Source organism: Falco naumanni, chromosome W (genome assembly GCF_017639655.2).
Source record: "Falco naumanni isolate bFalNau1 chromosome W, bFalNau1.pat, whole genome shotgun sequence".
In the NCBI taxonomy this organism is placed as follows: domain Eukaryota; kingdom Metazoa; phylum Chordata; class Aves; order Falconiformes; family Falconidae; genus Falco; species Falco naumanni.
In genome coordinates, this window is record NC_054079.1 from 15,900,823 (window position 1) to 15,917,480 (window position 16,658).

General features: G+C 36.9%; 1 protein-coding gene across 1 annotated transcript in view; it reads right to left on the reverse strand.

Annotated features, from left to right (window-relative positions):
* LOC121080419 (phosphatidylinositol 3-kinase catalytic subunit type 3-like) overlaps positions 1-16,658 on the reverse strand; it is an 89,493-nt gene that overhangs the window by 39,412 nt on the left and 33,423 nt on the right. Inside the window, 7 exon segments of the mRNA XM_040578439.1 lie at positions 6,121-6,195; positions 7,301-7,385; positions 10,420-10,484; positions 11,156-11,225; positions 11,555-11,640; positions 14,317-14,359; positions 16,014-16,145. Of these exon segments, the coding sequence (XP_040434373.1) occupies positions 6,121-6,195; positions 7,301-7,385; positions 10,420-10,484; positions 11,156-11,225; positions 11,555-11,640; positions 14,317-14,359; positions 16,014-16,145 (556 nt within the window).

Sequence of the window (16,658 nt, forward strand, 5' to 3'; positions counted from 1 at the left end):
GCCATGTTGAAAAAATCAGAATGCCTAATTTATTGACACCATTTGTCATCAGCTACACATTGTAAATTTTCTAAGATTGCACAAAAATGGAAGAAAGTAGCATGAATCATTAGGGACTTATTCAAGATACAGGTTTTAAACTCAGTATGCAGCAAGAGCTGGAGGTAAAGTTTATCATCATCATCCATATAACAGATAAGCGCCCAGCTTGTACTAAGAACTGTAATTTTTTTCCCCCTCACACCTCAAGCTGTTCATTCTAAAAATACACTCCATGAAGGCGTATAAGAAAAAAAAAAAGGTGATGTCAGATAAGTATTGTTAAATGAGAAATACTGTTCAAGATACCTATATGAGAAAATGTTTTAGCTGACCAACAGCTAGAAGTTTATATTATTTTTGGCAGGCATCACACAAATTAGAGTTGCAGAGAGAAATCTAAAGGGTAACAGTATGTGCTAGGGTTTTTTTATTTATTTTTTTTTAAAAAAACCATGTTCCTCTATCAAGACCAGTAACGTGTAAAAACATATTTAAAAATTCCACTGCATTTTATATACTAAAGTAGTTAGCAACATTAATAAATAATATTTATAAATACACTCATCTAAGCACTGATATAGCAGAAGGGTTTGTATCCTATACTTTTTCACTTTTGTCATCTTTCAACCTGCTTTGGGAGAGATGGTTTTAACTGCAAAGCACTGAAAGTACAAATACATGGTGTCATCTCACATATGGAACTATTCAGATCTTTGCTGTCTTACCTGGCAACCCTTTCTGAGACTGAAGAATAAATCAGATATCAATTGCTGCACTTCACACTGAAGATAGACCATAGCTCTACCTCTAAGCATTACATGAGAAGACAGCTCACTTATTTCACCTATCTACACATGATGCTAAAAGCAAATGTGGTTTTCAAGCCCTCAGTCTTTGACCTGCCCTCAGATATTAATAACCTAATTTTATCCAAGTAGCAATTTTCTCTACTGCTACAGCAGTTTCAAGTGTAGAGTTCAGATCAAAGTGCCTGTATTTAGGGAACCTATAATGAGGACTTCATTTTACATGTAGGTCCCTAAAGGTTACTGAAAGATTCATCTGGCCAGTCACTAAGGTGAGCATTAGTTGGTCAGACACACACATGCAGTGCTACTCAAGAATACCTTTTCAACATCTAGGATATCCTAAAATATCTACACACAGCCTGCAAATATGACAGGACCTTTATGAAACCTTTGTCTGCCTATAAAGCAAGTTATTAAGATATCTCAAAATGGGACAGGAGACTTCACTTGTCTATCATAACTCAAACACTACCTAAGCTTGACTGTACTGACTGTCCTAAGACTTTAAAAGGCTTAGCAATCATGAAGACATCCATGCCATGTGTAAGATAAGTAGCTAAATCACAACTCTACAGTCAAAACCAGTGGAACAAATGAGAGTATTTTCAAAGGAAGACATGACGTTACTAACATAACACATATTACACGAAAGTTAACTGGACATGTAAGTGGACATGCTGCAACTTGTGTATCACAATCCAGCTTCACAATGATCCAGCTCTTCCTTCCAAGGCAACAAAGGGCACCTTAGCTGGTAAGTCAGATGCTGGCATTTATATACATATCGGTCTGTAATTCTACAACAAGGCACTGATGTTACTTAAAGCTGAGTATTCAGCTGCCAGTGTCTTGTTATTTACAAGTCACAGTAATACCTGCTCTTAATAATTTGGAAACTAGAAATTAAAACTTAGAAATTGATAACATTTTTCATCTCCAAGAGAAGTAGGAAGTTTAAAGTTCTCAGAGAAAATAAATATTCCCGTCATGCAACAGCAACTATATAATGTGACCTTCAGGGTACAAGCTAATGCACATTTGTGAAACAGATGCAAGCGTACTTGTAACTTTTAACAGCACTCACAGATTAGGATGTTTTGACAGAAGGTTCCCTATATTCCTTTCCAAGCAAACTTCTGCAGCTGTCCTTTAAGTATAATGGGACAGCATTTAAAAATCTGAAAGCCTAGGTATCTTGTTTAAGACGACTTAAAGGAAGTCACCCTACTTCCAGAACTATAGGCATAAAACAGTCACGAAAGACAACAGAAATTACTTGACCCAAATAAGACATGCTCATCCTATAGGGCAAAAAAATACATTTCTAACACTGAATGGGAAACAATTTGGTTTTAAGAACTTCGATATCTATTAATATTTAAATTATACCATATCTGTTATAAACATAGACATCTGTATATTAGAAGATAATGCAATAATTCTATTCGAAGAAGTCCAACATACATGTGGCTATATCCACCAAGCTAAAAAGTAGAGCCAAAAAAGGTAACCATACGTTATTGCCATATACATCCAAGAAAAGTATGTGAATCCACTGCTGGTACTCAGCATTCTTTACCCTGTTGGAAAGCTTCAATTCATTAAATAATTATCATCAAGAAAGGATGCATATGTGGTCATACAATTTTGAAGAAAGGTACATATAGCTTCCATTCTTCAACAGAAGAATTAAGTTAGCTTTTTCCAACTTAAGTCTAAGGGATTCTTAGTAGCAAGAAACAAGCATTTTTAGTAAGCCTTTGATGTACATGGAACCTAAGAATTTCTCTTGGTAGCTCAAAAAGATCTCACTCTGTATGTGACAGAGCATAGGTAGCAGATGAAAACAGTTTCAGAAAGTACCGTAGATCTGCACTGCCCTCTGCTGTACTGCTTAAATTCTTCCACCAAGCCAAACCACCACTGTGCTGTTACTTTTTAACAGAAAGGTAAGATGTATTTTATCCCAAATCAAAACACTAAAATACTACTACTCTAATCATGCAAGCAGTGCCTGCTAGTGAAAAATTTATACCTCTCACCTTAGACAAGTGACAGACAAGGCAGATGAAAAATCAAGACAGATTTTTAAATGCCCATTTATACACTTCCAACCAGATAAGGAAAAATATGCTGGCTTTAGTTGCTCCCCCACGCACTTAGAGCAAGACCTTTTACTCTAACCAAGGCCCAATAGTTAAATTTTCTAGCCTTCCATACAGAGCATGCTGATTCAAACTTACAAATGCTTCAACCTTACCAGTAAACTTCCACATGGAAGCCTTGCACATGGATATTAAAAATTACTTTTTTATTTACATGTTTCCATTTAATTTACATGTATTCTGTTTACATGTTTCTATTTAATAAACATTTCACTATTATAAACACTTAGCCACAACTCCTAACTCTTCATCATTATGTAATGAAGGTATTCAAGGAATCAAACTCCTGTGGGAAGCTGTAGCTCAAAAGCAACCAAGCAAATGAACCAAAACAACAAACAAAACCACCAAAAATTTTCTCCTCCACAAGGTATGTTTTTCTTTGTTAAAACTGTGAAGTTCATGCAGCTACACACAAATTAATTTTCAAGTAAAACACTTCAACTTCCCTCCACCCCAAGCCATTGATTTTAATAGTTGAAGTAGCTTAATTTTCAAATCCTTCACTTCCTCTGGTAGAGAAATCTTCTATTAATTTACCATTACTAGAGTTATTCACTCTACTTGGTCTGTTACTGAATCTGTAAAGAGGGCAACAAAAAAATATTTAAAAAGTTAGAACAAGTTAAGGAGCGTCAGAATGCATATTGCTATTTTGAACTTTCAAGATACATGGGTTCTGCTGCAAACTAAAGGATGTACTTGATTAAACAGTAACTTCTACTTTCTCTCCTGCAGCTCTGAATTTGTATTGAGCAGGACACTAAAGAGCCTGTTTCCTTCTTTGTGTTTAAAAAGGCTTAAATATATATATATATATATATAAATAAAATCTCAATTGGAGCTAAACAGTCCAGCCAGCTCAGTTAGACTGATGAAGAAACACTTGGATTTTTGTGTAAAGTGGTTTGTTTTCATCAAGAACACAAGATTCTTAGGGAATAGAAAATGCTTAAGTGAATCCTACTGAATGGCCTCACTTGACATTCCCACTTCTGGGACATAACATGTAAATTTCTTAGAAAAACATACAGACCTGGACAACTCACAGACCGATTTTGATTAAAAGAAAGTCAAATTTCAGACAAGAATTCACATGGACAACTCATTGAAGTCATCAAGATAATACCTAATTCCATACGACTACTGATAATACTTGTCTAAATACCTACTGTATTTGGAATAGCATACATTAAAAAAGCAGAATTATTTGGCAACTATTAAAATATAACTGGCATCTAATTATTAGACCTTGAATTTGCTTTCTGATAGCATGTTAAAAAAAGCTACTGAACAGGAACGTAACAATTTAATGAAAATTAAATGGTCTGGTAAGAACAATTAGGATACCTGGGGTTGGGGTTGTTACAGATTTGTTAATAAGTTAAGATTGATGACTTAATTTGATTTTATAAAATAATTTTTAATAGAAATATAGAGGGATAAGAAATATATTTTAATGAAACTTATAGTTGCACAGTAAAAGCTGTTATGAAATCCTTTGTACAGTCCCGTATCAAGGCCAGAAGAATGGGCTAGAATCAGTGTTTAAAACTTAGGTAATAAATTTAGGGTTTGAAAGGGTTTTTTGTAGTTAACTAGTCTTCCATATGTAGAAAGTGTATTGAAATGTCAGAATATAGGATTAACGGGAACTGGGAAGAGTTGACTGGAACAGCTTGTAGTTACCTGCCAAGAAACCGTGAACTTTAGTAAAAGGTAATTCTGGCAGGGGGAGATCGCGACCACCGACTCATATACCACCTACCCAAATCGTACCCCAGACCCATTTCTGGACCTTTCTAAGCTCTACTGTGCAGAATCGGATATGGGAGGAGGAGATGTTAATGATTTTGGGGAAATATCATGGTTATGCATGAATACGCATGAATAAATTTTATATATGGTGTCTGATTTTGAAATTTGGTGTGCGTTGATCGTGAGAAGACTCACTCACGCACCCGGCCGTTAATAAAGAAGTGTCTGCTTATCTACATCACATTGGTGTCGATAAGTTCTTCATTCTGAGATTTCGGTAACAGGGTCATTTTACAAATACTTCTTAATGCATCCTTTTTTTAAAGCTTTGGACCAAGATTTCTGAAAAAAATGTAACTATTATTTTATCCAAGTTTAAGATAACAATGAAATCTCTCTTGGTCTTAGGTAAAGGCAGTCAAATTCTACCATATACTGGGCCCATACTACTTTCAAAAGAGGTAGCATCACTCAAGAAAATTTTTGTGTTTAATAAAGAAAAAATTTACACATCCAGTTTTCAAATGGAAAAAAATGTGACAGTAGAACACAGGCTTTTCAAATAAGCCAGCTGAAAACTATACAAAACCCCCAGTATTTATAAACATGTCTGTGTTGAGGTTAAGTTAAATTTATGCCACCTACAGAAACATAAATGTCTCTTAAACTGACACCAAAACTGTCGCGACGGAGGGAAGACACAGTCACTCAATATGAGTGATCAGCAGACTTCCTTTATTGTCTCTTACAGTCACCTTTTATGCCTTCTTATAATTAGCTCATACATATTACAAAAGTTAAGCTCATTATTGGTTAGTTGCCTAAATACCAAGCCCGCCCCTAGTTTCTCTTCTGTAGTTATCTGTTCCCACCTGCAACATTCTTTTCCCACCGAAATCTTCCTGTTATTGTGTAACAAGGACAGCCAAAGACAGTGTATTTTGCTTTACTTCAGATAAGCTGAGAGCGATGTGCATTTTTGTCCAGCCAGCTGGACTATGTCTATGAGACCTTTTTTCAGCTAGCCAGTTATCCACACAAAACCACATCAGATACACATTATATCTTGTATACTAACATGTTTAGAGAGCAATTAGTCTACTTGTTCTTATTCTTTGACTGCAACTTCACACTAATTTAAAATAGTTTAATAGCTTAAACCTAAACTTTGATTTACCGCATCAAATATTAACTTAGATGAAACAATGTAACTTTACATTTAAAAATATATTCTAATCTACAATACTCAAGTGGGTTATAGTCAAAAGGAAATGGAGCAAAACAGTAGCGACACATTAGAAATTAAACAAGTGCTGTTATAAAATTACACTACTAAAAAGAATTACCTGTTTTTGTTAGCAAAAGATTATCCAGATGTCTATCTCCAACTCCAAGGATGTAAGTAATTACACAATAACCAGCTGTAACAAGTAAATTATAAACATGAATATAAGCACCTTTCCTGGAGAGCAACAAGTTCCACACAATTAACAACAGCCTTATCTTAGTTCTTGTTCACTAGTAATAAATATACCTTGCAAACTGGGAACAGAGGTGGTACTGATGAAGAATAATCCACATTATCAGCACTATGAAGAACATTTGAACAAATAAATTAAAACTCTGAAATTTATTCAGTACTACATAGATTTTAATTTCTTACCACACAATTACATGCCTAACACTAAAAGCCTAAATTCATTTAATATTAGGATTAAGATACTTCAAAGGAAGATGAAGTGTTCTGAGCAAAATGAGCATAACCATTTTGCACTGAAGTATTTTAGACACCTGTAAAACAAGCATTAGACATTGATACAAATCTGAATGCATATATCAGCAGTATTCACAAACTCAGCAGTAAGCCAGGTAGTGATCAATACTGAACTTTTAAAATTGTTACTTTCACCCTCTAACCAGATAACCAGAACAGTGTGAATCAGTTCTAAAGTATGTGGCATCAGAAAGAGAAGGGGAAAAGAAAAGATACTGTGAAGCAACAACTGAAAACCTTTTTTTAATATTATTATTATTTTTTAGAATGGAAAAGTGGTATTTCAATACTGCTGTCATTTTACTGAACAAGAACTACACTACCACTTTTTCTTGTCATCCAAATGGAACATGGGGCTGCATGTAGCCTCATCCCCAGAAAACCCAAAGTTTTAAAAAGAAATGGAAATTTTCTACCTTAAATACAGATGATTTATTATTATACAAATGCCTTACATCTCCCTGCATTATAAAGACCCTAACTCATGATGTGGAGGGGACAGAGGTAAGATTATTGCTAGAAAGCAAAAAGTATTTAACTTCCAGTCTCCTTTAAGGAGAACAAAAAGAGCACTGAGGAGATGAACTGTGTATGACATGCCAAGCTTAAAACTATTCACAGGGATTCTGACAGCAAGTACATGCATAGTGCCCTATCTGCAGTCATCTGAGCTGAAAATGTCTTAATACCTCATCAGCCCTGTCCTATATACCTTCAGATAATAAGTTACCAGCTATAAGCCTGTAACTTACCACAGCTCTTAACGTATGTGTCCATCACCTCTGCACTTATTCCATGAGGGCCAGTCTCACTAGGTACATGTTTTCTGAAGAAGTTCTGCAGGGGAAGTCATTAACATAGTTATTCCACATGATCTGAAACAGGATCTTTAGAACTGGTAGAAAAGAAGATTTATGTCAAGACCACAAATGGCCATTATTACAATCTGTTAAACTAGCAACTACTCCCAAAAAACCCAGTAAAATATAATTTAATTTTATATTGCTTTTATCTATTTTACCTTAATCATCTCATTCTTATACGCAAAAGAAACAGATCTGAAGTTCAAACTGAAAAGCAGTTTATTTTATTAACAGTTTCAGAAAATTAATAATGCATTGAAAAGTTATTAATTAATGAGTACAAATACTTCCACAGGAAACTGTTCAGTCCAGATCATGAAAAACTAAAACAGGCCTAACAGTCTAGATTAGTAACTAAACCTGGGACATGCATTCTTGTAAGGTTTATCATTGTTACAGGTCTCCCTATTCCACAATATAACCAAGTGCTACTGAGTTTAAAATGAAAATCTAAGTCATCAAATGGAACCTTCACATTTTCTATGTAATGTGGACAGGGCTAAAACAGTCCTTCCCACCACTCAGAAGGAAACTGTTTTTGTCTTGACTGAGACAAAAGATAGCTAAATTTAATCCAAGACAGCACAAGTTTCTTCCAGTAAGCAAACGGAAATTTAAGCAAGCACTGTAAGAGGAGCTTTGTAGGCATCTGGATGACATATGACTAAAATCACGACAAAATGAAATGAGTCTTAATAAAAGAGGAGTGGTACTGAAGGAAAGTATTTGCAGGCTGTTTAAGAAAGTTTTGCTAGAAAAGCAGTCCTGTTGTAATGTGTATCATAGTTTTAAGACCTAGAGGAAGCTTTAATTATCTCTGCTTACACAGAAACAAGCCCTTCTGAGATGTTAGAAAAAGCTGACAGAGTAGAAAGATTCTGTTAAATGAAATCCCTAAGCAAAACGTGGAAGGGAATTTTTAACTGGTTAACAGGATACTAGAGATGTATACTTTCAGTGCTCCAAAATTTTACATGGCGTATGTAAAAACAAACAACAAAACTGCACTCAAAACCAAAACCAACAGAAAAACACAGACTTCAGACCATCCAAACGCTAAACTGCAGAGTGTGGAACAGAAACACCTCCAAAACATGAACTGTAATTTCGAGACTGTTTATAGCAGGTAACACCTTTTATTCCCTGCACATATGTATTATCAGCCAGTACTAGATTATTTGCTTTAAATCTTTTCAGAAGTGAAACATTTTTTCATGTTTATATAGTGTTCATCTTTATTACAACAGCTGCGACACCCAAGATGAACATTTACAAAAAGAATAAACCAAACTTTCACAACACCTAAAAACATTCATTCAGTTTTGTCCTTGCTTCAACTAGGATAGCTAATTTTCTTACCAGTAGCAGATACACTACTGTGGTTTTGAATTTAGGATGAGAATAATGTTCATAACACTGATGTTTTAGTATAAATACTATACAGCAACGACTAAGTCAAGGACTTTTCAGCTTCTCATGTCCTATCAAGAAAGTAGGCAGGGTGTGCACAAGAAGCTGGGAGGGGACACAGCTGGGACAGCTGACCCCAACTGACCACAGGGATATTCCGTACCATAAGATGTCACACTCAGCATATAAAGCTGGGGGAAGGAGGAGGAAGGGGATAACAGCAACGTTCAGAATTAGGGAGTTTTGTCTTCCCAAGTAACCTACAATGCCTACCTATTTTATCATGCTTTGGTACAGGAAATCAGAGCTCTATAATTTATTTTGCCATTGATCTGTGAAGTAATGTCAGATCACATTCTTTGGCATCTTGTCTGTCTAGATTAGCAATTTTTCACAGGAAGAATTGTTCCTTATGTCTGCACAACGAGTAAAACAGCAGGCACCTATTTCAGGTTAGAATATGATGTTATAAATAACTGCAAAATGACAATTTCACAAGCAACACTACATATATTACTTTATAAAAACATGTAATGGACTAGAATATAAACAGTACATTTCCAAGTTTACAAAGGACTTCCAAGAAAACACTTTCTAAACTGTGTGATTACTGAATGTGTACATGTACCCTTTATGGAATGGGAAGCTCAAAAAAATCTTATGCAGCTTGATGCTGGTCATTGTCTGATTAATGATAAGAAGATAAGCACTTGATATGCTTATTTGTTAAACAAATGATAATGTCAAATACTGAGTATTTTTTAATCCATGTATTTTTAATATATGTAGTTTATAGTAGCTGGGGGCTCTTTGCTTTGGCTCCCCGCTACTGAGCTATGAACAATGCAAGCGTCCAGTGTAAACTACAAAAAAGGGAAAAAAGTACTGTGAGAAATTGAATCCAATATAAACATGCTGTGTTTTCACTTAAAAACTTATTAGTTATACATCTTGGAATGTTTTTATCTAACTACATATATCAACCAGCTGAGCTCTGCTACACAGCTTGTGTGTTGTGCTTGAAACTAGCATGAATTTTATGTGCCACTATTCAATTACATGTCCCTACTCGATTCCATGACAGTTAGAGAAAATTTGCTAAAGTAAAAAAAACAAACAACAGAACCCTACACAGTATCTATACATCCACCATGGCAGGGAAACAGACTTCAGAAAGTATATGAACAAACTATTAAGCTGTTCCATCAAAAAAATATCAGTAAGACATACTTGGACAAGGTATCTAGGCAAAACTACTGAATGAATGACAGAAACACTTTAAAACAAAACCCTACAGAAAAGTGTCATGCACCCTCCATTCATCATTACAGCAAAGCCAGACCTTCAATATCACAACTAAAATTACACTTGAATTATTTAAACAGTATTGCTTTTAGGACATGAAATACTTGTGGTGATTTAAGTATATTTTTTTAAAGCAAAAAATCTGCTGTGAATGTTTCAAGACACAATTTGTCTTCTAACAGATACAAAATTCAGCTGAGAGACTAAAGACACTTGTAGGAGATCTAAGCCTGCAATTTATACTGTTTTTTTATACTGATCACTAGAAGACTTAAAAATCCCCCATCACATACCTGTATACTTTCTTCTGTAGCAAGATCTTCTGCAACTGGTACTGACTGAATAAACTGCATGAAGCCTGTGACAGAAAACAACCAAAAATAGTCTCCAATGCATACAGCTTTCAAGGCACTCTGTAACACATGTTTATTAAAGGACAATGCTAATACACACTTTCAATCAATTGCTTCTCAGCAAAGAAACACCAAACATGTTTTGCCCCAATTTTCTGCCTTCAGTAGTTTTAAACCAACTTGTCATTAACACCAAACTAGCTTGCAAAAGGTCTGTTGTTCCAAGTCTTCATGAGAAGAGAAAGAAAATCAGTGGCTTTCTAAATAGTTGTCCAGAATGTACCTAAAAGCAGAGACAAGTCTGATTTTGTTTTGTCTTGTTCTTTTCCCCCCACTTCATACAAAGATCTATAAATAGGAGTGTTGTAAGCTATTTGTCCAAGATTACACCACAAGCTAGCAGCAAAGATAAGACTACTGATTTTCACATAGTCCAAAATGCAGACCAGGATTCTTTTAATTAAGATAGTTGAGTCACCTGTGGAATACTGTAGTCACTCAGGTCACTCCGTGACTTGTATTACAACATTTACTTACACATTTGAGCTCCTTTTTAGAATGCTATATGTAAGCAAAAAACCTCTGATGAAAACAGTCTGTGTCACAACACAGTCTATGAAGAGAGGGGGAAGATTCCTCCCATTGCTGTAGTTTTAGGAAACAGAAGTATTCATACCATGTTTTGTACTAGTTGCCAGCACTTTATAGGGCGTCAGCTTCAAATCCAGATTCTCTTTTCTTAACAGCTGGGAGGAAAACAACAACACAAAAAGTAAAAATGAATGCAACAGAAAGGCAGCTTCTATTCCAAAAAGCAATTTGTGTTGGATGTTGATCTCCACTGTTCTTCATTGAAATTAGTAATGAGTGAAAGCCTGTTTATCAATTTATTTATTTACATCTATGCAGGATCATTGCATGTCTATAAAGAAAAGAAAAAAGCCAACTAAGATCTGAGAATTCTTAAATGTATTAGAAACATAGGATGCAGTAACAGTTTTTAACAGTCTTGCTCTAGACAAGGAAAAAAAATCAAGAACACAGAGGGACAAGGATGTGAATTAACAATTCTCACCTTATCCATGAGTGAAATAATCTGAAGAATAAGTTGATCTTGACATAAATCATCACCATGCTTAAAAATTACAGGATATTTGACTCCATCTTGCGACGAGCGAGGGGAAGCAAGCAGCTGACTCAATGTGAGTGATAAAGCAAGCTTCCATTTATTACGGCGCGATTATGTCTTGTATACAGTTCCAGTTAATTATGCCTACTAGTCATCTGCTAATTGGCTAAGCTCTAAAGGGTTACATGTTCATACGTCCTCCTACTTGCGGTTTCTGCGGATAGCTAGCTACATATATTTTTTTCTCTCTTGTCTACGCGAATTCCTCAAAGTTATTTACAACATTAGGCACAAGGTCAGTGCCTTTCTCAGCTTCCTTATCAGCGTGCCTCAGCACAGCTGCAAGGCCTGCTTCAGCTAACTTACGCTAACTTTGTTTCACAAAGATCTTTAAGGGAGTCATGGCCGTGATCACACAGCCATTCTGCAACATTTCCCCCTTTTTCTCTTTGCGCAAGCAAAACTTGTGCAGTTACATGCTCGAGTAATTTTCGAATACAAGAGAGAGCACAGCTTAAACATACGAGTGCAATGCTAACAATTATTACTATAAGCAACACACTTTACAACAGCCCTTTTAAACTACCAGAAGACCGCCCTAATAATAGAGCACCATAACTTTGTCCATTAATTATCAGAGGTCCTCGGACACGAGTTGCAATTTTTTGTGTTCGGTTGTCAATTAATGTTGTATCTACTGCTGTTGCCAGGTCCAGGCCGAGGCTCCCTCGGGTGGCGGGTTGTAACACGGTGTCTGTCGATAAGAGTTGGTCATGTCTCCTGGAGGGGGTGTCGTGAAGGTGACAGGAGTCGCGATTGGGGTCGACGCGCTGCGGCTCCTCACGCTCGGTTTCTCGTTTCCCGTCTGCTGACAGACGTTGGTCTTGTGGGTTCCTTGCTGACAATTTCGGCACCACACTTGACGTTGTCGACATCGGTCACGGGTATGTCCTGGCTTCCCACATCGATAGCAGAGGAAGTCTCGGCGCGTGGTGGTCGCTGGCTTCGGGGGCGCGGTAGCCCCAGGGGGGCGCAGAGGCGCAAGCGCTGCAAATGCCTGACTTTGGGCTTGCACTAAATCTCTCCCTACTGCTTGGATTGCTTCCACTAGCAAGGCTTGCTGACCTACTGGCACCCGACTCATTCGCTCTAGCATTGTTTCTACAGAAGAATCTAAGGGCAGGGTTACTAAAATGCCTTTGGTGTAACTGTTACTATTCTCCAGAATACACTGGCACAATAACGGCCCTTTCATAAAGTTAGGTGTATCTGGTGGGCTCACTGTGGAGGCCTGACTCATTCACTGTACTACGTAACTGACTTAATATTTTCCAATCAAAGCCTCCCAGGTTCCCTGTCTTTGGTTAGCGGCATTCATCTGATACGTTACAGGGAAAGCTTGTGGGGGGTTGACTTGATCAGCAATATCAAATATTCCCTGAGCATCCGCTTCTTGTGCTATTTTTTGCCAATTAATGTGCGTAGAACGCACCAGTTTCTTTACTGTATTTTTTTTTTTTTTTTTTTTTTTTTTTTTTAGAATTTTGTATTGACTGCCCACTGCTATTTTCTTCCTCAGCAGCACTTTCATCAAATGTGTCCCCGCCCTCTGGCCCCCCCCGAGGCTACTGCGCCAAAAAAAAAAGGGGGGGGGGCGAAGGACACGAAGGGTCTATAGGTGGTACAGTGGGCTCTATAGGTGGTACAGAGAGCATTGTTTGTGATAAAGGGGGTATTGGAATGTGATTTTCACATAGCATAATTTTTCCTGCATTAGGATCTGCGCTTGCAAGTCGGCTTGTTACTGCCGCAGCAAGGCGCTTTTCTGCTTGGTATCTTTTTACACAATTAGTTACTTCACGCCATGATTTCATCAATTCTTTTGCTGCCTTATCGTCATCTGTAACTAAGTCCCACAAGCAGTCCCTAAACACACGCCACTCCTCTACTTCAAACATTTTTTCGGGGTCTGTAAAAAACCCTTTCGCTTTTCCCATAGTAATTAACCTGGCCAGATCTTTTAAAGGGCCTACTCCCGGCTTTTCTAAAAAGCATTGTAAAAGAGCGAGTGCTACCTCTTTTTCCATAGCGCGCTTAAAACAGTCCTTTTCCTTGATTAAGATGCAGCCTTTTCTCTGGGTAGACACTCACGGACGGCGAACCTTTCCTTGATTAGTCGTCGGTTCAAGCACGGATCGAGGTACGATGCCTGCATCAGTCGATCTTTGCTCCCTGGTCGCTGCTACCAGTGCTTCTCCGTCCTCGCTGTCCGGTGAAGAACAAGGATTGGGGGTTCCTGTTCGGGCACCACTTGCGACGAGCGAGGGGAAGCAAGCAGCCGACTCAATGTGAGTGATAAAGCAAGCTTCGATTTATTACGGCGCAATTATGTCTTATATACAGTTCCAGTTAATTATGCCTACAAGTCATCTGCTAATTGGCTAAGCTCTAAAGGGTTACATTTTCATACGTCCTCCTACTTGCGGTTTCTGCGGATAGCTAGCTACATATATTTTTTTCTCTCTTGTCTACGCGAATTCCTCAAAGTTATTTACAACATTAGGCACAAGGTCAGTGCCTTTCTCAGCTTCCTTATCAGCGTGCCTCAGCACAGCTGCAAGGCCTGCTTCAGCTAACATACGCTAACTTTGTTTCTCAAAGATCTTTAAGGGAGTCATGGCCATGATCACACAGCCATTCTGCAACACCATCTTCTGTCTTGAAGAATAACTGAGCGGGCATTAAGGCACTCTGGAAAAGGAAACTTACTCTACTAAACTGGTTCACAGTAACATTCGTGTTAAAATGTTTCTACAGCGGAGTTCTAAAATACAGATCTTTGTTTACTGCACTGTAGATCAGAAGTGAATTAAGCAAGTATCAGGTCACAGGATACTTGTATCAAATCCAGTTACAAAAAGATTTAGTCCCATCTGAGTACCACCAGTGTCAGTGATCACCAGAACTCTTTCCATGTTCTTCAAGTTTGGTACTAAAGAAGCAATTCTGAAGCTTATAAAAGAAGCTACTCAGTGTCTAGGACTCAACAGTTAGAACATACCACTTCCAGCTACCTAAAGTGTGATGTAGGCATACTTTTTTAAAAAATACCTTAGTGTCTTCCCTCTTTTTTTTTTTTTTTTTTTTTAAGAAGGAATGTGAAGGATACTCCCCATGCTCCCCCCCCCCATCCTCAGCAGCAGAAGAGGAAAGGATAGAAATATTCAAGTTTTGAGTGTATGCATGTAATTCCAATCAACATAGAAGCACTATGCAAAAGGTCACAACAAAACAAATTTAAACTGACCAGATCAAAAAGAGACACAATTATAGAATAAACATCAAAGAAATGCTAGGGGCAAGACATCTTAAACAACTAATTGCTTCCTTAATCTATTTAGTAAAAGCAAAAATGCCTTTTTACATTGTTTTTTAAGAAAGCCAATTTAATTGCCTGCAATTTCTCTGCATAAAATGGGTTGAAGGAAATCAATTACCTGAATGAATGATTTCATCTACTGCAACTGACCAAGTCACTTCCCTCAAAACCAAATCAACAACAACAAAAAAAAAAAAAAAAAAAAAAAAGCAATGATACAGAGTTTTGGTATTTGAGCAGTTACATTAGATTTTCACATGCAGTGAATGTTTCAAGTTAAGGTATTATTCTTGGTAGGAAATATTTAGGTTTTGTTCCAGCAGTCTTTTTGTCAACATTCTTCCCCCAACCCTTAAATTACATTCCTGCTAAAAGCTGACTGACATTTGCAAAATCTTGTTTTCATGACAAGATCTTTCCAACGTTGCTTCCAACCTGAGGTGCAAGACCATGCAACTGAAAAAGTGTACTCTTCAAAGAGACTAACTGGTATATAAAGAAGCAAGCCAAAGCTGAAAAACCAAGAGATGTTATGATAGAAGACTATGCAAAAAAAGTTCATCTCTGATTTTAAGTAAATACAAATTATATCACAGTCAACAAGTAGCCTGTCACAGTTTGACCATACTGGGCATAATAAATTTATGACCTAGTAGAGGTGACGGATTAACACTGGTCATCACAGCAGCTTGCACATTTTTTAACTGGCAGAGGATGCCTACTAGATACAGGCCTGACTTGTAAAGCACATTTTGGCCATCTTAAAATTACATCACAGTCACCTATGAGTTGAAAGTAAATTTATGAAGAGGTCCTACATCACTAGATACTGGTAATAACTTACATTCCAGGCAATTAACTTACATTCCAAGTAGAAAAGGAAGCAAAATAACCCCAGCCTTTTCAACAGTATGTTGACTGTTTATTAGCCTCAACTATGTCAGCCCCTTTAAATCTTTCAGTTGATATTTTTAAGCTTAGCACTCATAAAATGTGTATTTCAGCTGTTCAGAAGACGTCATTTACCTTGAAGAGTGTGGCTTTTTCAGGGATTATCCCTTTAATTTTCACCTGTGGTTCCAGAGGAAGTGGAATAAGTTCCATATCTGCTAAATTCATCTTTTCATTATCTGCTAACAATGCCTGAAGCCTCTCATTCTGAAAGAATAAAAACTTATTTAAAACACCAAACAAACCACCTACTAGGCATATAGCAACAGTTGAAAAGTCTCTTAACAAAGGACGTATTAATAATAAGTATCCAATTTATTCAATTCTTTACTCTTCCAAAGAATCAAGGTTTTGCTCTTAGAATCCAGTGAAATCAAAATTTCTCTTTATGCAGTAACCTGAATAAGGAAGCACATATTCCACCTAGTATGAGTATATTCAAGCAATTTTATAAGTGCCAGGTATAAGTCTTACAAAAATTTACTTCTAAATTGCCTGCACAAGTAGTAGAATTATGTTTTCCATACTAGTATCAAATGTTAGCTCTGTTTCAGAAACTTGATTCAAGTCTTTATCTCTGATCCTTTATAATCCCTGAACTGAAGGAAATCCCCTACCACCAATGAACCAAATTGCCAACAGCTTGCACAGGTCTGATTTCAGGGCTTCCTCTACATTCCTACATCTGTAGTTACCAGAAACACAATACCAGTAAATTTT